Source organism: Anomalospiza imberbis, chromosome 17, assembly GCF_031753505.1.
Source record: "Anomalospiza imberbis isolate Cuckoo-Finch-1a 21T00152 chromosome 17, ASM3175350v1, whole genome shotgun sequence".
Taxonomy (NCBI): domain Eukaryota; kingdom Metazoa; phylum Chordata; class Aves; order Passeriformes; family Viduidae; genus Anomalospiza; species Anomalospiza imberbis.
In genome coordinates this window covers 1,086,926-1,110,369 of record NC_089697.1, presented here as the reverse complement: position 1 = coordinate 1,110,369, position 23,444 = coordinate 1,086,926, and the positions used below count along the sequence as shown (strand labels likewise).

The window sequence follows — 23,444 nt, the reverse complement described above, 5'->3', positions numbered from 1 at the left end:
ACTGATGAAGCTCATTCTGGAAAAAAAAAAAGCCTTTTTTATACATAGAAGGCTCCCTGAAATAAGATTAAAAAAAAACTCCCACAAGCCAGTGTTTGGGAGCCTCTATGCTGCATCCCACTGCTTTTTACATGGGGAAGGGATGGCGAATATTCCCCAACACACACACTTACAAAGAAAGCAACTTGAGAAGGAAGAATAGTCACAACCAGGCACAGTTTCACTTTCACCAGACTAAGGAGTCACAAACTAAGGATTAAATTCACAAATTAAGGACTAAATTTGAAAATTAAGGATTATCACCTTCTACTTTTGCTTAATACTTTTATTAGGCTTAAGTCCTGATTTTATAGGGCTTATTCTTATCACAAGCACAGATGGCACAGAAAACAAACACACAGCAATTTAACCCAGACTGACATTTATTATTGACTCAGATTTTGGACAGGAGAGAAATGAAAACTCTTTTTGCCACTGACCTGGAAACAGCCTGGTGAACCATCCACCCACACAGAGCACCTCGGCCTCTGCTGATCTCATTAGTGCAGCTCCTGCTCCCTTAATTACTGTGTTGTCACCGTTTGCCTGCACAGCCGTAGAAAGTTTTCAGTGGTGTTGAAGAATCTTGCTAAAACGCCCTGGACCGCTGCTTTGGGGGACAGAGGATGGCAGTCCTGTCCCAGGGACACAACAGGGATGTTCTTTTTATAAAGGAATTCCTAGAGCACAATTCTACAAAGAATGTGGAAGTATCAGCAAAGCAGACTGATCAAGTTCTGGGGCAGCTTTTAGTGCCAGCCCAACCACAACTGGGGCTTTAATCTCCCTAAGACAGCCGAAGTCATAGAGGATTGCTGGGGACTGTGCATTACTCTTTGCATTCTCTTATCCTTGTGCAACAAAGCGGAGAGTTCCTAAAAGAGATTTTCACAGAAAACCCCTCAGAATGTGTTAAAACAATTCTTAACTCCACTAAAGCAAAGATGGACCATTCCATCTTGTTATCAGGCATTTAAAATATATACTTAATATCTAAATATGCAAAGCTCAGATTCACATTTACAACCATTCAGGGAGCAGAGGACACCACTGTGTCTCTGTGTAGCAGCTCTTTAAACAAGGCAAGGGACAGAAATGTCTTTTTCAGAGAACTCTACGTCATGGTGAATACCTGGTTTCCTAAAGGCAGAAGGCAGCTCTGTCCATTTGTCAGCAAGAGCCACTTGGGTCCATAAAAAGGACAGAGGTTCTTAAAACAATGAGCATTTATTTGCAGGTGAAGATTTGGGAGTATGGCTGTCCAGGAGACTACCGAGGCACCACGGATGGGAGAGCTAATGAAACATTTTCCTTCCAACAGCAAACTGTTCTTCCCAAGCACACAGCCTCAGCCCAGTCCCATTGCAGGCATACTTCCCAAGCTGTTCTGGCACGTGGATCTCAGAGTCCTTCATCGTTGTAAACGGGGGACAGGGGCTTGAGGATGCTGCGGGCGTTGCTCTCCACCAGCGGCCGCCAGCTCACCTCGCCCGTGAGCAGCAGGTCCTCCCCGCTCAGCGCGTCCAGGTGCTGCACCTGCAAGCACAGCAAGTCACTGCCACGTGCTCCATCGCCCAGGCAGCTCCCACAGCAGCTACACAAACACCTGTCTTTCCAAAAAGTAAGTACAACAGGGAGATTTCAGCCTACCCTGCCATTTGTGTGAGGTGGACCTAAAAAGGTCGCTTCCGACTGCAAAGTGTCATGGGAAGGCCAGGATAAGGATCTGCAGATCCTCTGGAGTCACCTACGTCACTTATGCCTCCTCTGAAGGTTTGGCAACAGGGCAAAGAGGAGCCACACAAAGCTGCCATGAGTCACTTCATCCTCCTGGTGGTTACTGCAGGGAACACTGCCTGGACCAGAACCCCATGGAGAGCTCCCATCCTGCACACAAGCGAGGCTTTTGCTACAGAATAATGGCCTGACCAGCAGGGAACACCTGGGATTTATCACATAAAAGCACAAGAGCTGGAAGACGTGAACATGCAATGAACGCTCATCCTCACAACAGAAGTCCCTGAATGGTTTGGGTTGGAAGGGACCTTAAAGCCCATCCAGTCCCACCCCCTGCCATGGGCAGGAACACCTTCCACTATCCCAGCTTGCTCCAAGCCCTGTCAAGCTTGGCCTTGAACACTTCCAGGGATGGGGCATCCACAACCTCTCCGGGCAAGATAGTTGGGATCTAATGTAATTTTAAGGTGTAATGTAAGAAAAATTAAAAAAAACCCCTCTCATCATATAGCAGAGGGTCAACTTGCTGCCACTGGTCACCCTAGATATGGGAAATGGTGGGGGGGGGGAAGGTTGTTCAAGCATGAGTCAAAGACAAACCCACCACCATTAGCTCAGGAAGGCTGGGAGAGCTGATCAGGGGCACAAGACATGTTGTCCTGTCAGTACGTTCTCCTCTGGCATCCACTAATAGCCACTGTTAAAGACAGGATCCACAAGAAACTATGGGGACAACCTGGTACAAAATGTTACTAGAAACAAAGGATAATTGGACAAGGAGTTTCTCAACGGGGGAATGAATGCACCCATGGCCACAGACAGTCATACTGGAAAGCCACCTAAGCACAATGTCCTGTTCCTGACAGTCACCACCAGCAGCCTCCCCAGGAGGAGTTAAAAACAACACACAATGCTCTTTTCCTTGTTCATTTTCCCTCCCTCTCAAAATCTGTTCATTCACAAATTTTGAGTCTGAAGTGGCTGTGGATTTAATAGCCCTGGGCAAACTTTTCTTCCATAAATCTTGTCAGTGGCTTTGGAACCCACGTGCAATTGTAGCATCCCAGTCAACTGTGGCAATGCTCTGTCCCCACATTCCTGTGTTCCTGAATGCTCTTCCTTACTCATCTTTCACATGCCTTCAGGGCTTCCCAGAGATGTCTCCCATTTTTTCTCCCATTCTTTTTTGAGCAAGGGATTCTACTCATTGCTAATAAAGGAGCAGTTTCACTGTCACACTTAGTGCTCCTCTCTGAGCCTTCTTCAGTTAACATTTTATCTGTTCTGGTGGTCAGCACCCAAACCAGGCACAAATCTTCCAGCTCACAACGGTACCAGACATGTAAAACTGGCACCACAGCAATATTTTATCCTCTACTTCTTCCCTAGTAGTTCTGAGGATTTGTTTTACATCTTTTTAAACACTATGGAGTGCTGAGCTGACATTTTTATAACAGAACTGTAATCTCAAGGCCTCATTCCTGTGTGGTAACAGTTCAGAGCTCATTGGTACCTATGTAAAGCTGGGAACGTTTTCCTCAAGTGCACCACTTGTCTGCACAGAACTTGTGCTCATTCCTCCCCAATGTGCCACATTTTCCTGCCTGATCACTCTTTCCTGTTCAACTGCTGATTGCTTCAGACCTATCCTTTGTTTGAATATCAAGAAGTGCAACAAAGTCCCCATCTGGCAAGAAATTATCCCAAATTACATACTTTTTATATCTGTTTGTCCCCAGCAAACTTTCCTACAGTTTCACCATTGAGCATCAGCAATCTCAGCATTTAATTAAGCCAGTCCCTCCCAAGAACTCTCTAGCATTCCCAAAGTGTCCTCAGTCCCTCAGGAAGCTCAGCCCTTTATTTCCCATTTTCTCAGACACACACTTAAATACTCTCTCTCCATACCTCTATCTGATCCTGAATATGGTATTGGAAATATGACAGAGAATGATGTTGTGAAAGTTCTGGTCTTCAATTTTCTGTCCAACATCCTCCACTTTTACTCCATAACCTCTCTCACCCCTTTTCTTTGGTGCCCACATGGACTTTATCCCACCAATATTTCCTAGAGATCTGGTTCACAAACCTCCTTGGGGCTGAGAGGAAGTGTTGTCTCCTCCAGGTAATAACTGAAATAATCAGAAATAACGCTGGAAAACAAACCCATTTGTTTCTTTTCCTCAAAGGTCACCAAGAGACTTTCAAGCTCTGTTGCTATTTCACTATGAGGAGAACCCCAACTCTCTAACATGGATAACAATTCTACAAGAAGTTGCAGCCTGTTTCTGGCACATTTTGTCAAGCCACTCCATAGCACAGTTCCAGAAACAGGTGAGCAGGATTGCTTTCAATATTCCATTAATTTCTCTGCAGCCATTTGTCATCAAACTACAGTAATGATCTGATCTCTCTGGTGACCAGGGACAGGACCCCAGGAATGGCTGTAGATGTGTCAGGGCTGGCTCAGGCTGGAGACCAGGGAAGGGTTCTTCCCACAGAGGGTGCTGGGCACTGCCCAGGCTCCCCAGGGGATGGGCACAGCCCCGAGGCTGCCAGAACTCCAGGAGTGTTGGGATAGCACTGCCAGGGATACCCAGAGTGGGGCTGTTGGGGTGTCTGTGCAGGGATGGGGCTGGGCTGGGTGGTTCTTGAGAGTCCCATCCAGCTCAAGACATTCCATGACTCTGTAATAAATATCATCCAGTTTTTTCCTTTCTTCTCCTTAAAAATGATCACTGAATAATCAGATTTATTTATGAGAAGTGAACTGCACAAGCAAGCAATAAAAGCAAGCGTCCCCGTCCTGAAGCAGAGGCTGAGAAGAGCAGGGCTGTACCTGTTTGCGCACGTACTCCACAAGCAGCTCCAGGTGCCGAGGGTCATCACAGTTCCTGTTAAAAAGGTTTCTCCAAAGAGCTGATGCCAGAACACGATCATCACACAAGATTCCCTAAAGGGGAGGACAGAGGGGGGATTAAAAACTGCACGTGAAGAAGGTCTGAACACAAGACACCCCCATCTGTGTACTTGGCCCTTGGCCCCTCGCCACGGCACCTGTCCCAGAGCCCACAGCTGCCATGGGCTCTGCACATGGAAAGGAGCAACATCACTCTTTCCCAGAATGGAAAAACAGCCCTGGCCTTAAATTAATTTACAGAGCAGCCTGTAACCAATTTTCTGGCAAGTTAATTTGGAAAAAACCTGGGTCAGGGTATTCCTAACGTCTGACTTGATAAATGCATTTCTATGTTATGAAATCTTTACCATAAAAATTGTGATCTTACAGAGAAGGCAGCACCACCTCATGGGAATGTGTGAAGCCTCTGACACTTTAAAAAGAAAAATTAAAGGATATTTAATCCAATGTTGCAGAACTGTAGTCTGGAGTTTACTATTTTTCTTTGCTTTTTTACTTTTCATTCTAAATGAGAGAGAAATCCTGTTAATCAAGAACTATCTAGATTTTTCCAGTTAAATCAAATATTAGCTCTGGTTTATACAAGAACCACATCCATTAATGTTTTTTGCCCAAATTCTCTTGAACTTTTATTATCTTTTTAGATTATGTGGTGTTGTCACCACAGGCTCATAACTCTCCTCTTCTTCTGACACATTTACCAAAGGCAAAAGACTTTAAAATATTCAGTTAAAAATTTAAAAAATCAACATTTGTCTTTAATCAAAACAAATATTTTGTTTTCAAAAAGATTGTCAACAAAGCATAAGCACACACATCCTAGCTATACTTAAAACTACATCAAACCTTGCATGTGTAACACTGTCCACAACTCTATGAGGTTACATTTACAATATAATAATCATGCAAATAACTGTGCAAAAAAATACTATCACGAGGTGAATAAGAGCATCTGAAGAGTAACAGACACAAGAGCCAAAAAACCAATGTAATTGTATTTTCCTCTTGAAGGTCCTGCAGACACTTGTGCAGAGTGGTGCTTTTGCCTCCCTGTCTTATTAATTACTGCCTGTAAATATTCTCACATAGACTCCCTATAAATACTCTATAAATCCTCCTTTTGCTTTCAAAGTATGCTGAGTACAGCAGGATTCAGAGGGAGGAAATGATTTAGTGGTGGCCAGTAAGGTATGGTGAAGCAGCAGAAAGAACACCCTTCCTTCCACACCCCATGGTTTAAATCCACATGCTCTGTGCAGTTTTCTTCTAAGAACTTTCATTCAAGGCTGCTTCCCTAACGTAATATTTCTCCAAAGAAATGGGCAGTGAATGTTTTACCCATCTGGATTATTCTGTGTTCAGGAATTAGATGGTCTACTTGTTGTACATTCCCTGAAAACAGCCTGCTTACCTCATCGTATCCAAACAGAGCTGCATAGAAATTTTCTACCATCCTTTTCAAGTCTTCTTTTAGAACAGTAGAATTAATCTGAAAAACAAACCAGAAAACCATCAGTACAGGCTCTAGGGAAGAGGTGAGGAGAAAATATTCCCAGTTTCACTGTGAGTGAACAAAGAACCACCAGTGCTCCAGCCCACCTGACTGAGATTTGGCTGCAAGCAGAAGTCAGTCACTCTGTGCCCCCCGTGACACAGCTCCATTAATTCTGACACAGCTGAGGTCGGTGTTACTCAACACACAACTGGCAGGAACATCCCAGCCAACAGCTCTGCCACCAGCTGCAGGAGTGGAGAGAAAATACTGCTGGGGGAGTGTGAAGCAAGGCTGCCCTTGCAGTGGCAGCACAGCCCAAGAGCATGGAGACCCCTCTGTAGCTTAACTATTGAGCAGCTCTCCAGACCTTCATTCATCCATAGAAACTCAAAAGTTTTTCAATGTTTTTTTGTCCCCAAAGCACAGACTGCAGGGATGGATGTGCTACTACAGTGGAAGTACTGGAATGCTAAAGAGAGAGATACCACCCTGCCACTGCTCCTCCTGTCCTGTCCAGACTGACTCTCAGCCAGCAAGAACATGAATCCAGCATCTCTAGCAGCTCAGACTCACAAGTTTTTGACTATGATTTAACTTCTTTTGGAGTCTGTGATGACACAGCAACTTCCCCCATGCTCTAAGTGTGACTCAGTCCACACTGACCTTTAACTAAATTTAGTAATTGCTTAAGTATTTGCTGGGTTGGCCTAAGCCACCCATTGGTGTGAGAACTGACCCCATGTGAGCTTAAAATGGGACTGGCCCAACTGCTGGGTGCAGAGGGATGTCTGAAATGCCTCCTGTGCATCTCCCTCACCCACACTGTCTGCCCCTCTTGCCTCGACTCCTTACCTCTGCCAACAAAGCCATGCAGTTCCTCTCCCAAGGGCCCAGCTACACTTTGGTAAAGCTTCTTCTTTGTACAGACTCCCATGAGGGATCCAAGAGACACACAGCATTTCTTTTCTACAGCTCTCACATTCTCCAGAAGTACAAAAGACAAGGCCCATAAGCCCTGCACACCAGCAGGACACTCAGGTGGGACACTGCACTTTGCAGAGACAGGATTTACACACACGAGACACCAGCCTATCACACCCACCACACTGGGAACCCCTCATCCTGAATTCTCTCTCAGCATCCTTTTGAGTATTCACCTTGGCAATTACACAACAGCTTTTCTATCAAAATATGAGTTAGTTTCTGTCAAGTGAACAAATTTGCAGTTCATATACTCTTCCCTTAAACCACTGTCTTTTTTCATCTGTTGATTTTTATAGCAATGAACATAGTGCAAAGACAAGGAAAATTCCTTTTATGTCAGTTACTCATATTTTTCCATTAATTTAAACTATTAAAATTCATGCAGATATTTTATAGGCTATCAAGATTTGGAGACTGGTTATTACTGAATGTTTAAAAAAAGAACTAAACATAAGAAATCAGAGGGTTAAATGATGACTGCAACTTCTGTAATGACTTAATTAAATTTTTATTGAGTACATAAACTATGATGTCATTTCTACCCAACCATGCTCAAACCTTCTATGCATGTCAGAGATCGTGGTTTTTCTCAATAGAACATACTTCTAAATAAGCTGCACTTCTACAGCTCTAATAAGGGGGAGCAGGTCTCATGTAACACACTCAATAAATTATCCTTCCATTTTAAACAAACAAATTCCATGAGTTATTATATATTTGCCACGCACTTTTTATGACATAATAAAAATGTTACCTCAAGGATTACTTAACACATACTACAAATGTTACAGCAGGCAACTGCAAGGGGCAAAGAAAACAAACAGTCCCATTACAGAGACAAGTCCTGGACTATACATCCCTGGGGAAGCAGCTTTCCCTACTAAAACCAAAGAGCAGCAGCTTTAAGTTAGCAAGAAACAGATTGATGAAGGAGATAAGCAAGTTAAACAAAAATGGCAATAAATACATTTTAAAAGACAGTTTCAGATATAAAATCTGAGTTGGGGATGGAGCTGTATCTTATGCAATGAAATTATATTTAAAGAAATATTGCAGTTTCTGAAGAATACAACTGGCATCGGTCAAGTACAAACACTGAAGGAAAAAATCCTTCTTTATAAATCAAGAAAAATGAGCAAATCCAAAGCAGTGTTTGCTGGATGTGCTTCCTCTTTCAAAGCTTGTACAAGTTCTTACCACTGGCAAGTTTCAGGATCTGGTTGGTCATGATTCTGCTGACTCTTCCACAGTTTGTTATTAAGAAGAAAAACTGCTAGAGAATTCCAAGTGAGTAATTGCTAATAACAAGGAAAAAATCAGTAACATCTGGAGCTCTTCTTGGGACTTTGCCCCTTTGCCTTCCTTGGAGCAGCTCAGTGCAGAGCTGTCACTGGACAGATTTATGTGCTGAGTGACACAGGACTGTGTTAGTTCAAAACCCAAGGAACACATCTCACCTTTACAAGACCTCTGAAACAAGGAAATGAACAGCTAACATTATGTCCCTGCTACAGGTCACAACTCTTCTCTGAAAGGCTCCATGAGCCTTTCTGTGGGAGCCTTTTTGTTCTGCCTCTGGGACAACTGCAGCAAGCAGCTGCTGGATTTTCCATGTCACAGTGAAGAAACCGTCTTCAGCCTCAGGGAGTTCATGTGCATCATCAACAGCCACGTGCTGTGGGTGACTTTGCAGCAGAGTCTCACAGAAGGTTTTGTATTCTAAGATTTCTAGGGGAGTGAGAGCACAGTGCTCTCCTGCACTGCTGGACACGTAGCAAAAGACCTAACACGTGGACATGGTATTTAAAGTGAATGCTGCTCTAGAATTAGTCCATATCAGTGTCCTGTGAAGGACCAAGAGCTTACTCTGGAAATCAATCTCCTCCTCCCCACCTGCTTTGCCTCACGGTGCAGAGTAGGATCAGTGTGCACAGACTGGAAGGTAACAAATGACAGGGCAAGAGGACAGCCTCAAGTTGTGCCAGGAGAGCTTTAGATTGTACATGAGGGAAAAGAAACAACAGAAAGACTTTTAAAACATTGGCACAGGCTGCCCAGGGCAGTGGTGGAGTGGTTCAAAACACGTGTGGATGTGGCAGTTGAGGACATGGTTTAATAGTGAACATGGAGGTGGTGTTACACTGACTGATGGTGACTGGTTATTTGAATGGTGTTTCCCAATCTTAACAATTCCATGAGCTCTGATGTGCTCTGCCTGCTCAGAGCCATCAGCCCAGGGGCCAAGGTACAGCCCATCCCCTCAGAGCAGGACAGGGGATCCCTGGCAGTGTCACTGCACACCTGTGTCCTGCCAGCACTGCCCCAGCTGGGATGGCCACGGGCTGCACTGCAACAGGAGTTTCTTTCTGCTTCAGCTTTTGCCAGCATGTGTTGCACCCTTAAGCTACTTTAACACATTAATCCTTCCATAGACTATAAAGCCAGAAGGGGCACTTCTAACTGCCTTGTACAAGCACTAGTCATTGAATTCCAGGCAGCAATTCCTCTCTCTAGGCTGTAAGTTATGCTTGAACTAGACCTTTTTATGAAGAGATTTCAGCCAGAAGAAATGATTAGATCATAGAACCTGACCCTCTGCATATCACAGACCATTACATTTCACTGAGTTCCCCCTGTACTAAGCTCACTAAGTTGTGTTTGGCTAAAGCATATCACCCTCACAGTTGAACATGTGTATCTCATTTCATATTTGAATTTTCTGGCTTGGGTTTCCAAACCTTCATTCTCCTTCTACCAATCTTGCTAGCATAAATGCCCTCTTCTGCACAATGTGTTTGCTCCTGTACCTGTACACGATGGATGTGCCAGCAGAGTCATCTTTTCAAACCAGCACTGGGCTCTTCCAGGTACACTGTCACACCACACCAGCAGCACACTCCTGGAGTGGTCAAAGTTGCAACAGCAAAGCAGTGGCTTATGCTGATACAGTAAAAATTAATCCATCCCTAGTGCAAAACAAGTTCCATGGGTCTGAGTACACTCATCTTGTCACAGCTGAGTCCACTCTGGGGACTTCTGCAGCCCCACTGCCATAAACATCAGCCTCTCTCACTGACACTTCTGACTGCTGGAGCAGGAATATCAGTGAAAGTTCCTGAAGGAGGTACAGGACCAAACTTTCATGGTAAAAAATGCCACTCCACAAACATTTAGGCTTTTTTATGCCCCTTCTGTCAAGTTGCAATAGGACAGAATTACTTGTAATCTGGTTTATGTTATTTGTAAATAATATATAAGCACTTACAGTTATATATGGGCTTTTTGAGTGTTTGCTCAAAACACTGTGTTAAAACACACATGACATTAAATGGGCAAACACAGCCCTTTTATTACTACTGCCTGCAGGACAGTAATTTTGACATGATTGACACTATAGCTAGAATCAAAAAGATTAAATTAATAAAAAAAGATTAGGAAGATTCCTGTAGCAAGAGGCCTTAACAGCCATGTTAATACATACATGTGAAATGAAAAAGTTACTGAAGAAATTATTTTTCCAATCTTCAATTTTTGAGCCTTTTATTAACTGCTCTGCTACTTTGTCTGCAAAGCAGATCACTGCTTGTAATTAGCCGCAGCATGAGTCCTGTATGTTTTAAATATTAACTCTTCTGATAAATTCTCTATTTTTAAAATTAGAAGTAATTTTGTAATACACCTCCATAATCATTAACTTCAGAGAACAATCTTTAAAGCCTTCTTCAATATTCAGTGATAACCTACTCCAATATTCTTTTAACCTAGACAAAGTTAAATGTTGGTTAGCAGCAGAATGTTGGGTTGCAGCAGAACCAGCTCCTGCCAAAATCTTCAGTCCATAAAAACAACATGTTAATAGAAAAAGCTGTGTGTGCTCTACCTTCACAACAATTGTGCAATCATCAATAAGGCTCCTCAGAGCAAGTTTATTCCAAAAAAAACATAGAAAAGCAAGTTATACAACATTACCTACATCTTTCAGCAAAAGCTCAACCCTACCTTTCTGCTACCCAGAAAATGAGGGTATCTTATCTTGCAGTTTTTTAATTTGGAAGCTCTGCCATAGTAACAGCTACAGATGCAGAGGAGATCACAGTACAATCTGAACTGTATTCAATGGCTTATTCCAAATTCCTGCTTCCCTGCAGAACGTGGCTGGCAGAGCTCACTGACAACCTCTCAAGAGAAGGATCAGAGAAAAGAGGTCAGATTGCTGTGCTCTGTCAAGTTGTGCTGGTTCTCTGAAAGGTGAGCAGTTGTCAAGGGATGTTCCTGTAATGCCTCTGAAAATCTAGTTGCTAAAAGCCAAAGGCTAACCAATGTGCCTCTGTACACACCAGAATCAGGAACTCAGCCTGATAAACTGACAAAGGAAATTTCAGAACCAAGCTTGAAAGAAGCACTTGGAAAAGACAGTAGTAAAGGTAGATAAATCATTAAGGTAAATATGTGCCATGAGCACTCAGAGTTCCTATAAAGCTCCAGCTCCTCACTGAGACAAACCTCAGGGACTGTCAGAAAGTGTCACACACCAGGAACACTGAGCAGACCAAGGGGCCACCGACCAGGGTATCCTGCCTTCAACAGCAGCCAGAATCCCTGAGAAAAGGCCAAACCCTAGAAAAGCTGATACATACTTCCTCCAAGGATTCTCCCAACCAATTTCAGCTAAGGATACTTCCCAACTCTTGCTATTTGTTTAGAGAGTAACCTCCACAAGGTCTCTATGTCCAGCAGCTTGTCCAGGGAACTTTCTGCACTCACCACGTGCTTCAGCAAGAAGCACCCTGGTCTGCTAACCCCGAGGAGATCCATCTCCTCCTGTGGGTTCCCCCTGAAACTGCCTCCTACTGGCTTCATCTGCTGGCCCAGTCTTTCCAAAGGATCAGGCAGTGAATACTCATTGCTCCATCACCTTCTCACAACACTCAGGATTTTGAGAGTCAGAGAATGATCCCAGACTGGTTTGGGTTGGAAGAAGGGACCTTCAAGCCCATCCATTTCCACCCCCTGCCATGGACAGGGACACCTTCCACCAGACAAGGTTGCTCCAAGCCCTGTCCACCTTGGCCTTGGACACTCCCAGTCCATCATCTTCCAGGTGATATGATCAACCCATAGAGAAAGGCTTCTGATCACTTAATAAAAGTCAAGAACAACAAAATTCCAGGGATCATAAAGTACTAAATGAACATAACAAACTAAATGAAACAACTTAGCTAACATTACCAGGGCTGCAGAGACAGGAAAGGTGGCATCCATTCTGAAAAGTTTTTCAGCAGAAACAGATAAGTACAAATTACTAGAAAATACAGTAAATGGAAATAAAAATCACAGATAATTATGACCAGTGATATTCAATGCTGATAAAGGTACTTGTAGTAGGTGTTTAAAAAAAATCCATAAAACCTATTTAACAACATGCACACATTTGGCTGGTAGAGTTTTGAAATGGATCTTTAAGAGAAAAAAATTAAGTTGAACAATTCAATAGTGAAGAAAAAGATACATAAATTTTAGGAATTATTATGAAAGGAATATAAACCAAAAGAGGAACAATTATGTGTGTAAATCCATAATGTACTGCATATAAAACGGTGTGCACAATTTGTACCTTTTGATCTCTGAACAAATGGAAAAGTAGTAGAAAACAAACAGAAAAGACCATGATGACATGATGACACATATGAGCAAACACTCAAGAAACTTTTCAGGATGAAGTGAGGAAGAAGAGATGATGGAGAGGCAAAATCATGACTGGTATCAAGCAGATAAACAAGGAATTATTGTCCACTGTTTCTCATTAAAAAAGATGTAGAAAAGAATCTAATGAAATGACCAAATAATATTTTAAAATACAGGTGCTTTCTCATGCAATGCATTTAAGTGGCAGAAGTCATTGCCACGAGGCATTAAAGTGCAAGAATTATGGAAGAGGTAACAAAGAGCTGCACATTCCTGGAGGATTCCTGTCAGTGATCCCGACCTGGCGGTCCCCGTGCAGCTCTCGGGTTACTCGTTAGTGAATGCCAGGAGAATGGCAGGAGGAGGAACTGACCCACCAGAAGGAACTGACCCACAGTTCTGTTTCTTATCCTTTATCCCAAATATCTCTGGTCATTGGCAGCCACGGCACACACTGGATCTTCATCTGACAGGAGCAGGAGCTCTGAGCATGTTCAGCTTCGTCCATTTTTTGCTGACCTTTGCAGATATTGGCCGGTATCTCTCCTCTCTGAGTCTCTGTTCTTTCCTGCCCTGACTTCCAGCAGGACAGGCACAGCTCATTAGATGATCCTGGACACCAGACATCAGGTCACTTTGCTGACTTGGCAGGAATTTCACCTGAAAAGTGCTAGTGCTATTAAAAAACCTGCTCCCTTACCATAGCCTTTAATACCCTCATGGGAAGAGGCTACATTTTATGTAGTAATATGAGCAAGAATGATCCTGCTCATACCAAATAGGTCAGCCTCCCCTAGGGGAAAAATAGTTAAGAACACAAAAAAAACATTTTTCTCCAGAATTTGGGACCAGAACAAGCTTCTGTTGGAGGGGAACAGCAAGGCACCCATCTCCCCTCCTAAAAAGACTGTCAAAAAAAAAGTTCATTTCATTTCCGCTGGAGTGACAATTGCTAGAGTCCATACAGTTAGTCAGCAATTAACTAGTCTAATCCTTACTGCTACAACCTTTATCCAGTGACAGAGGCCAGGATAAATGCAAATACTCACAACTACTATCACCTTTTCAAATTAATTTCTGTATGCCTGGCAGACTGGCTGGTTTGTGTTTGCTCCATCAGCCTCCCCACTCTCTCCTGGCAGGGCCCTGCTCATACGTGACCTGTTTGACATTCTCCCATCAGTTCCACATTTGGGTAAAATTCTAATTTGAAGTCACATTGCTTTCACCTTCTACCAATATTCTGCACCTTCTGGTTTCAATCATAAGCTGAGAAAAACCCGATTTCCCCAAGCATTCCTCCTCCCCAGGGCTTCAAACACACGCAGGCCACAGAACAGTTAACAGTTAAATATTTTCTTGCCAATATTTTAAGAGAGCAGAAGGTTCCAAATTGCTGGTAAAATAAACAATGCCAGACTGTGAAAACTCCTGCCTGCCATATACTCTGATGTTAACAAGAGTTTCTTTATTACTGTAACCTTTCAGAAGAGAACAAAAATTATTTCTCTACCCTAGTTCTGCCCTCAAGTAAAAGGCAAAGGAGGAAAGCGAACCATAAAAAGGCTGCACGGTAAGATATTGTGAGTTTTCCATCCTACTTCTGCATTTCATTCAGATTTGATGCTGCTGTGAATAAATAAACTTCCAGAAGACCCTAAAAACATGGGCAAGGATTTTTCCTTACCCATGTTACCTGAATAACACGGATTAAACCTATATATGGGTTATCTTCCCTCCTGCAAGGGCATAATAAAACAGGAAATACAAAAGGGTAAATTTAGGATGCTGTCAAGGAGACACATTATTTTTAAGCTCTTGGTACCTGGCTTTGTCCTCTGTGGCTTTAGTCCTGTATTTCTACCAATTACAGGGGCTCTGACACTTTTCCACTTTTAAAAAATGAAGTCTTCAAACAGCACCTCCAAACAGAACTGCTGGTACTCAGCATCAATGAGACAAGAGACTCCGAAGCTCAAGGGACACCCCCTAAAACCCCTGCTCACCTACAGGCCTGCCTTCTGTTCCCTGCCAGATCCTTCTGGATGCCCAAGCCCTGTGAAAACCCATTCAGACCAGGGTTGCTCATTTCACACTGACCAAGACTGTAGTGAACCCATCTCCCATCCATGACATCCCATCCATAAAACTGTCCCTTTTATGTGCATTTACTCTCCTGGCCTCAAGGCCTCCTGACTAACTTGAAAATCAACATGAACAACACTTTGCTACCAACTAAGAGAGATCTCCAAGATTAGACATCCAGGTATTTTAAGCTTTGGCATTATTTCCTGGCCTCTGAATGAAATAAAAACATTCAAGATCTTACAGAAGTGTAATCGGAATTAACTAATTAACAGAGATAAAGCAAGTGCTGTGTAAAACCAGAAAGAGAAGAGGAGGACTGAGGACAGAAAAAGGAATAGAATCCATTGAGATTCCCAGACCAGAATGGAAAACAGAAAAGCACCTCAGTTTCCCTAGATGTGTACAGAAGCATCCTATGCTGTTGCTTTACTAGGGTTGTAAAAGAAATCAGAGGAGTCAGCAAGTGTGGAAGCAGGCACTGGGATTACTGCAGAGATTGCTCTTGCACTTCCTGATCATTATCTTTTCTTCTCTCGTGGGAGCAGTTAGCAAAGGCAGTCAAAAAAGAAAAAAAAAGTTTCAAAGAGCTGCCAGTTCTGTAAATGAATAAAATGGGCTAGAGAACTCAGATAATGGAAGCAAAAAATAAACAAAGCTCTAGCAATAAAATACAAGACTCACTCCCAAAGTGGAAGCAGAAGATATCAGTGACTTTCTATCTGCAGAGAAAAGCACAAGCAACAATGTGATTAAAATGTATGGGAACAACAGGGAAGCTCTCAATGGTTTGTTTGGTTTGATTTAGAACAGACCCCGGTCTTGGTATTATTTCTGTTTTTATGAAGGAGCTTGAAAGCACATTCTGGGGGAAGAACCTTTCCCTATATAATGGACATAGAGTAATATAATACTGAAAAATACATAATACTGAAAAAAAGGTATCTCTAGAAAAGGTGCCACAAGGCAGCTTCCAGTGTAATTCCTGCAGGCACTCAAGCAAGGCACAGAACAGGGCAATGACACCACCTTACAGTAACAGGATCCAACACATCTGGGAAATTTAAATTGATTTTTTTTTTGTGCCAGAATTTATTTTTTATGCCAGAAAACTAGGGCAGGCCAGCTGAAGAGAACCCAAGCATTTATTATATCTTGATTTCAATACCAGGTATCCTCAGCATGGCCCAAACATTTCACCCAGGTGTGTTGGTTCCACAGATGCTGTTTCTAGAACAACTATATCACAAACAACTTGAGAAAGAGACCCATATTTCAAAGCTCCATGTGCTGGTAAAGCTACGTTTGCATCATTACAGTTTGTTCCAGACACCACCACAGCTGAGATAATTCAAGGTAACAGTCCATGCACGTGCATGCAATGTTCTACATATCCTACATACTTAAGTTATTAAGATTTCCAGAATCAAATTTACTGAATTTCCTCTGGAAAAGTACCTACTATTATTCATCTATGAAATAACAAAGTACTGGAAACTAAGTGTGAACTTTCAAGCTCTTCGAGAAAAGATCAAGGGTTGATGAACTTTTTTTTGTGATGTTTTTGAAACAATAACTTCAGGTAAAACTAATCATACAATGTCTGGTATCCTATTAAAAAAAATCCCACAAAAACTATACAGAACAATTTTGTATCTCACTACTTTGGTAGAGGTTTAGTTTCTTTGTTGTTTTTAAAGGAAACACTAGAAACTGGCAAAGTTTTATATATTCCAAGTGGTCATCAAAAATCATAACATTTTTCTCCTTAAAATGTCCTAGTAAAGCATTTCAAAATATACATAGATAATTTAAAACTCAAACTTCTCTTCTTTAGTTTTATAGGTTTTTAAAAACCTTTTTTCAACTGTAATGAACACTATCCTCTGTCTCATATCCCAGTCCATTTCCTCAAACAAAATCAATACCTTCTGTGCAATGTTTTGCTTCAGTACATTCCCTTCATCCCAACTCTCCAGTCCAGCCCCAAAATACTGCACCCAATTTCCTCCTGCCCCATTCTCTCTCAAAAATGTAGTTTCACTCCTGTGCATCCAAAACTGACTCCATGACTTCCCATCAGATTTTAGAGGCAGGTCTGGAGAGGACCCCTGAACATCCCAGGACAGCAGCTTCTCACTTCAATTCATGCAAAGATCAAGTTCTATTTTAAAATTGTATCCATTTTACACCCTGTCCTCTCATCCTCTAAAGCCATTCTACAACTTGCTGGTCTCACCCCAACCATGCCTTTTGATCTTTAGTCACAAGGCTCAAACTTTTTGCTCTCCACAGTAAGAAGAACTTAACAGAATTAAACTGAGTTTAGGAAATTCTGTAGCTCCTGTAAGGTAAATAAGTATTTTTAATCAACTGAAATTTTGTAATTGTGAAAGAGTAACAAGGCAGAAAATGGTGTTCAAGTGCCCAGAGCCAATTTCAGCTCTCAGTTACATGTATTGATTCTGATGCTGTTACTTCAGATGTACATGAGTGCAACTGAGAGCAAATTATGGGTCACTGGTATAAACAGCTCTAGCTAAAAGTGTAACAAAGGCTGTATTGTGCTACACACAGCAGAGCCAATAAACGAATTCAAAAGACACCTAGATGTGTTCCTGGAAAAAAAAAAAGGGGGTATGAGTCTAAGTGGTCTGGTGGGAAAACAGGAAAGTGAGATTATGACAAATTAAAACAGATTTGGCACACTGGGCCGGACAGCCCCTCCTAGTCCTATCTCATTTAGAACATTTATTAATTATAAAATGAATTGTCATTTTGCACTGAAAAGAACTTTATTCATTTCAGCATCAGAATACCACCACAACAAACACAACCAAGGCAGGTAAAGTGAGCTTACAACCAGTTACAAGTACTGGAATAAAGCCTGGTGGATCTTCCTGAGACACCACAGGATTCGCACCCAAAAGTATTCGTGTGGAGTGCTTGGAAGTTTTTTTGGGTTGGGATTTTTGAGTGGTTGAAAGTCTGTTACTTATTTATTTATTTATTTATGTAACCTTCCTATCTCCTGTCCTGTTATCAGTTGAAATCCTGTTCTAGGGAATACCTACATGTCCTTCCTATCAACTCTGCAGCTTCATCTAAGGGTATTAAAACACACTTAAACTTTTCTAACATCTTTTAAATCCACACAGTTACTAAAGCACGATACTGAGATCAACCAGGTTAATTCTCAGGTGGCTCCAGAACTCCCTTAGGGAGAAAACAGCAGCAATGTCTAGTCCTGAGAGAATTCCCCTTCCAAACTGATGAGGCAGCTGCCAGCTTGCACAGTATAAATCTATTCCCTGCAAGCCACGAGGTGGAGATCTCTGGCAAAGCAGGATCCAAAGGAAGTCTTTTACCCAGCCTAATGTTACTATTAACACTTGGAGCCATTGCATCAAGCCAATTTTTCTGTTTGTTTTTAAAGTTTGATAGAAATGTCACTAGTGGAAAAATTAAGTAAAGAGCACTGGTTAGCCACAGAACTGGACACACCTGGCTGCAAACCCACCAAAAGAGACTGACTTCATTAGTACTAGGGACAGCAGAGTAAAATTTATATCTGAAATATGCCTGCACCAGTAGAATTTGCTGAGGCCACAGACTCTCTGTGTGTTTTCACAGCTGTGTCAAGTTTGGGTTTCTGACTCTTGCCGACATTCAGGAGTGCTGAAGGAGCTCAGGCTAACAGGTCCCAAAACTTTGTAGCAGAGATTTAGATCTCAGCAGTTTTAACAACCAGGTTTTTGAAATAATACAAACTCAATTTGGAGCTGGAACTGATGTAAATTTGCAGTTAAAATGCTTTACATTCTACCCCTTTCGGCTCCAATGAACCAGTTAAGAGCAGATGGCACATTTCAATAAACCATCAGTATCACCTCAGGAATATAGTGTCCATTTTCTGAATCAAGTGCTGGCATTGTTGCTAGATTGCAAGCAAGCTAAAGAACTGCAACTTTGTATGTCAGCAAGTTAAACTAATTGCATCCAGGCAGCAATTCTATCCAGGTGCTCTGTCACTTGTACCACAATACAGGAATCAGAGTTAAATCTTGACCTTTGATACACTGCATAAGAGAAAAGGCAAGGAATGGAATTTCCTAACCTCCTAGGATCTATGAAGATAATTTAGTTCTCTGAATGTAGTCAGTAAAGTTCCTTCTCACTTTCCTTATTTCTGAGAAAGACTCAGATTCTGAAATTTAAAAGCATTGACACAGGAACATTCATGTCATCTTCTTTTTATCTACTATTCTTGATGCATTTGACCACCTTCTTTTGGAGCCAGAATACACTGATTGCAGGATTACATTACTTGAAAGTAAATTGTTGCTACACATATCCTTCCATCAGGTCACAAACCCTCTGTCATTACCTCAGCTTCAGTTTAAAATAATCATTAGGAGAAAGAGGTCAAGGTGAATAAAAAGAATGTAGCACTTGGGAAACTGTCCTTTATTGGTCACTCAAAACTCCTTGCAATTGCAAAAGGTGAGAAGTGAGAAAGACTTCAGTCAGGGTACAGTTCTGTGAAGGGAAGGAAGGTGAGTGGAGAAGAGTGAATAAGCATGGAAAAAACAGAGCCCATGCAGGGGCATGAGTGAAGCCAGAATTACTGGTAAGGACAAAGGAAAATGAAGCAGCGATAAGGAGCAAAGGAACTGGTCACATCTTCAAACATCAGGGCATAGATAATTTTCATCTAACATTCAATAAATATTACCAGAAGAGACCAAGAAGTTTGTTCATCTCAGCAAAATCCTAGAAATTTTGGGTTGAAGGTACCTCAAAGCTCATCCCATTCCACCCCCTGCCATGGGCAGGGACACCTTCCACTATTCCAGGCTGCTCCAAGCCCCATCCAACCTGGCCTTGGACACTTCCAGGGATCCAGGGGCAGCCACAGCTGCTCTGGGCACCTGTGCCAGGGCCTTGCCACCCAGACAGGGAAGAAGTCCTTCCACATGTCTAACCTAAATTCCCTCCCTTTCAATGTGAAGCCATCTGTCCCAGAGTGAAAGGCAAGATGTATTCCATTTCCCATCTGTATGGCAGTTCTCTTCTGATAAGTGGGCAGTTTTCCTTATCTCTATCACAACCAATCCTCTCTCAGGGGAGACATCTGCTGATAATGGGCTATTGAATGTCACTGCATGACTGATAAGAGCTGTAACATCCCATTGTGAGATGCTCTGCCCAGAGGGAGGAGCCAAGCATTCCTACCTGGATATAATCTGGGTTTTTGGGACACCAGACTCAGGCTTTTTTGCTGGATTTCCAGGAGGACTGCAGCCATTCCAATGTGGACTGCTACCAACACCCTGTGTGGACTGCTACCAACACCCTGACCAAAAAGGGTGTCAGGTTGTATTCTGACTCTCAGTGGTTTTTCTTTTGTATTATTGCATGGATTTTGTTTTCTTTTTAACTTTTCCTAAAAAATTGTATTTCTGACTTGGAGTCTCTCACTGTTTTTTTTTTCAAACCAGAACACCATCCCCCCTTGTCCTGTCATTGCAGATCCTGAGGAAGGGTCTCCCTCTGGCTTCCCTGTAGCCCCTTCACACAACCTTCTCTCCTCCAGCCTCAACAGCCCCAACCTTCTCAGCCTGCCTCCATAGGGGACTGACTACAAACAATGACTGAAATATCAGGAATAAATAAAAGATTAAAAAAACCAAACCAAACCAAACCACTGCAGATAACAAAAGCCCTCACTAAGACTATAGTGAAGAGAACAGTCCTGATTTCCAAATTTACCCCCCAGGAGAGTCCACTCTGCTTTCTCACCACCCCTCAGTGCCTGCTCAGGAGTTCACTTCTCACCCAAGGAGGCTCATTAAACCAAGGGGCCCCTGTGCAGCTCAGCTGTACTAAATAAACACACAGGTGTAGCTGCCTTGCAGATTAATCCCTGAAATGTGCATGTTCTTCCTCTGAGCATCTGATATGGCCATGTAAAGGCTGTGTTAGCACCAGGCCACAGTCTGGTCTATTAGAGGAATCACAGCAGTGCCAGCTCAGCACACTGGAGATTCCACTGCAGGATCATTCCTACAAAGACTGCACAATTTAAATTCAAGGATAAACTGACCAGATGCCTAACCTGACAAGGCAGGGAATGAATGGCATTCCAGCAACTTCAGAGCTCCTTGCAGTTGCATCACACAGCAACCATGCTACTGCAAAATGCATGTATAAACACTTCAGAGTATAGACTGGATGAAAAGATAAAGACACTGATGGGTTTTTTATACTTCAAAGAATTTTGTGGAGAAATGGAATGGTTTAGCTTGCATAAATGAAAACCCTGTGCATCCCTTTAAAAATAACTGACTGCAAACACTATATTTTCCCCCTAAGGTTCTCTGTAAAGCTCTCAATGCAGGCCTAACATGCAGCATTCTTCACTTTGGAGCCCTGCATTGCTTGGAAGGGCAGCAAAGGGCCAGCTCTGCTCCTCTTTTCCATCTGCTGTTTCCAACCCTGCACAGAAAACTACAAGCCAGTACTTTGTTCATATAAGACAAAATTAGTCAAAAGAAACAGACAAACCATTTTCTGTTCCAAAGGTCATTTTCTCCATGGAATCAGACAGATATTTTCAGGTGCTTTGGAAGGTGACATGTTTGGCTGGGGTTTGTTTTGGGTTTGGTGGGGTGGGGGTTTGCTTTTCAAGAAGAACCTTAAATTTACACCCAGAGTAAATATCTGAGCTGTGTATAGCTCCTAGAGAAAGCAGAATCAACCAGAGGTATGATATGGAAGGCATTGGATAAGGACAAAAATGCAGAAGCTCTTTCATTCAGTCTTTTTCTTCAGTACATCTGATTTATCAGGCTCACACAGCCCTGTTTGAAAGAGGAAATTCCCACACTGGAATTTATAAGCACATTAATATAGCAAAACATCCTTAGATGTATGAATTTAGATTTAATTCAAAAGAAGATTGTATTTATGATCAACTTGTAACAAATAAATCTAAGGAAGTCCCAACAACTAGGAACAAACCCTATTGCTAAAGAAATAAATGAAGTTATACCAGAACCAACACCTTCTAAAACCACATATAAAATAAAGAATCAGAGAGAAACTTCTTGAATTTCTAATATGACTGCATCCCGAATCCTAACTCACTGGTTAATTCCTTTGTCTGGCACCACCAGGAACGTCCTGGCAGCTTCTCCAATAGAACTGACAGCTAAGGCTTGACAAATAAGGAATTAATTACTGCTATATGAAAACTGTCACTTCTCTAACAGCAGAATTTATTTTACTCATAGACAAACCTCTATTAAATCACTGAACAGTTCTCTTCCTTTTTGACAACACAGATTTTGCCAGCACTGTTCTCCCACAGAAGTGCCCTGAACACAGGCAGCCTCACCTGTATCAGGTCTGCTGTCACCTACTTCCACTGCTCTGCAATGCCTTCTCTTCAGGCACTCGCCAACATGGCCTGGAGAAACACATTTTCATACTTGAAGCACAGGAATTACCATTACAACCAACTACCATAACCTTCCTCAGGCCAGAATGATCCAACCCTTCCTCTTCCTTCAAACTTGCAAATGAACTCTCCTTGAACTACCTCCTCTTTAGAACTTTTTTTTTTTTTTTTGGGTGATAAAGATCAGGTATTGTGAAAATCCAAAATGAAAAATACACTAAGGACTAGGTATAGTCATGTGGAGGAACTTGACAAAAACCTCTTGTTGATTAACTTCACATTTACCACTTTAGATATGGAGAACACTCATAGCTCTTCTGGAATTACTGAAGTTGTAGCTACAGATTTGGCACCAGTCACATTCCTCCCTACCATAGCTGCCTATTCCTATTCCCATTCTGTTGTAGCAGCATCCATTTCTGCAATCACATGGCAAATCATGTAGGAAATTAATCAATTTCAGACAAATCAATACCTTTATCCAGGCCACAATGCACTTTCAGAAACAAGGACAGTGGCTCAATACAACAGCTGAGGGAATGAATGGTCAGGAGTGAGGGCCGCAGGTACCAGCTTAAGCTAGTAAAGGAATCAACCAGTTGGATTCTCAGGCATTTTTCTAAGATATTTAAATCCAAACAAGCATTAAAAGATGGGAATCATCAGGATTAACACCAGCAGAGAGGACTTACCCCCATCACCTTCCCACGCTGTTCAACGTCCTCCCACATGCAGTGAACGATGTAGCGGCACATGTACTTCCCCGTGCGGCCCTCCTGCTTCAGCCGCACCAGGCACATCCTGCAAGAGCACACACCACTCAGCTCCTGGGCTTTTTTTAAAAGGGAGACAGTAAATTAAATACATTCCAGCTCATTTAAGATTTTTCTTATAGTATATGTTTGTGATCAGGAGGAAAATACACACAGATTTTTTTTTTTTTTTTTAATAAACCACTACAAACATTTCCATTCTGTACTCAGGAGCTGTATCTGCTGGATTTTGGCCAATCCAGCCATGGAAGAGTGACATTGGAC

At 42.2% G+C, this 23,444-nt stretch overlaps 1 protein-coding gene across 3 annotated transcripts in view; it reads right to left on the bottom strand.

Annotated features, from left to right (window-relative positions):
- Nucleotides 1-404: 404 nt before the first annotated feature.
- Nucleotides 405-23,444, bottom strand: part of UQCC1 (ubiquinol-cytochrome c reductase complex assembly factor 1) — a 47,057-nt gene continuing 24,017 nt past the window's right edge. For 2 of the 3 annotated variants that reach the window (XM_068207437.1, XM_068207438.1), the window contains exons 7-10: nucleotides 23,100-23,208; nucleotides 6,108-6,185; nucleotides 4,616-4,729; nucleotides 405-1,575 (exon numbers count right to left, since the gene is read on the bottom strand). In XM_068207437.1, coding sequence (XP_068063538.1) covers nucleotides 1,441-1,575; nucleotides 4,616-4,729; nucleotides 6,108-6,185; nucleotides 23,100-23,208 — 436 coding nt within the window. In that variant the 3' untranslated portion in view covers nucleotides 405-1,440. Of the gene's footprint in view, nucleotides 1,576-4,615; nucleotides 4,730-6,107; nucleotides 6,186-12,614; nucleotides 13,473-23,099; nucleotides 23,209-23,444 lie in introns of those variants that run through there. The other variant, XM_068207439.1, reaches the window with a different exon arrangement.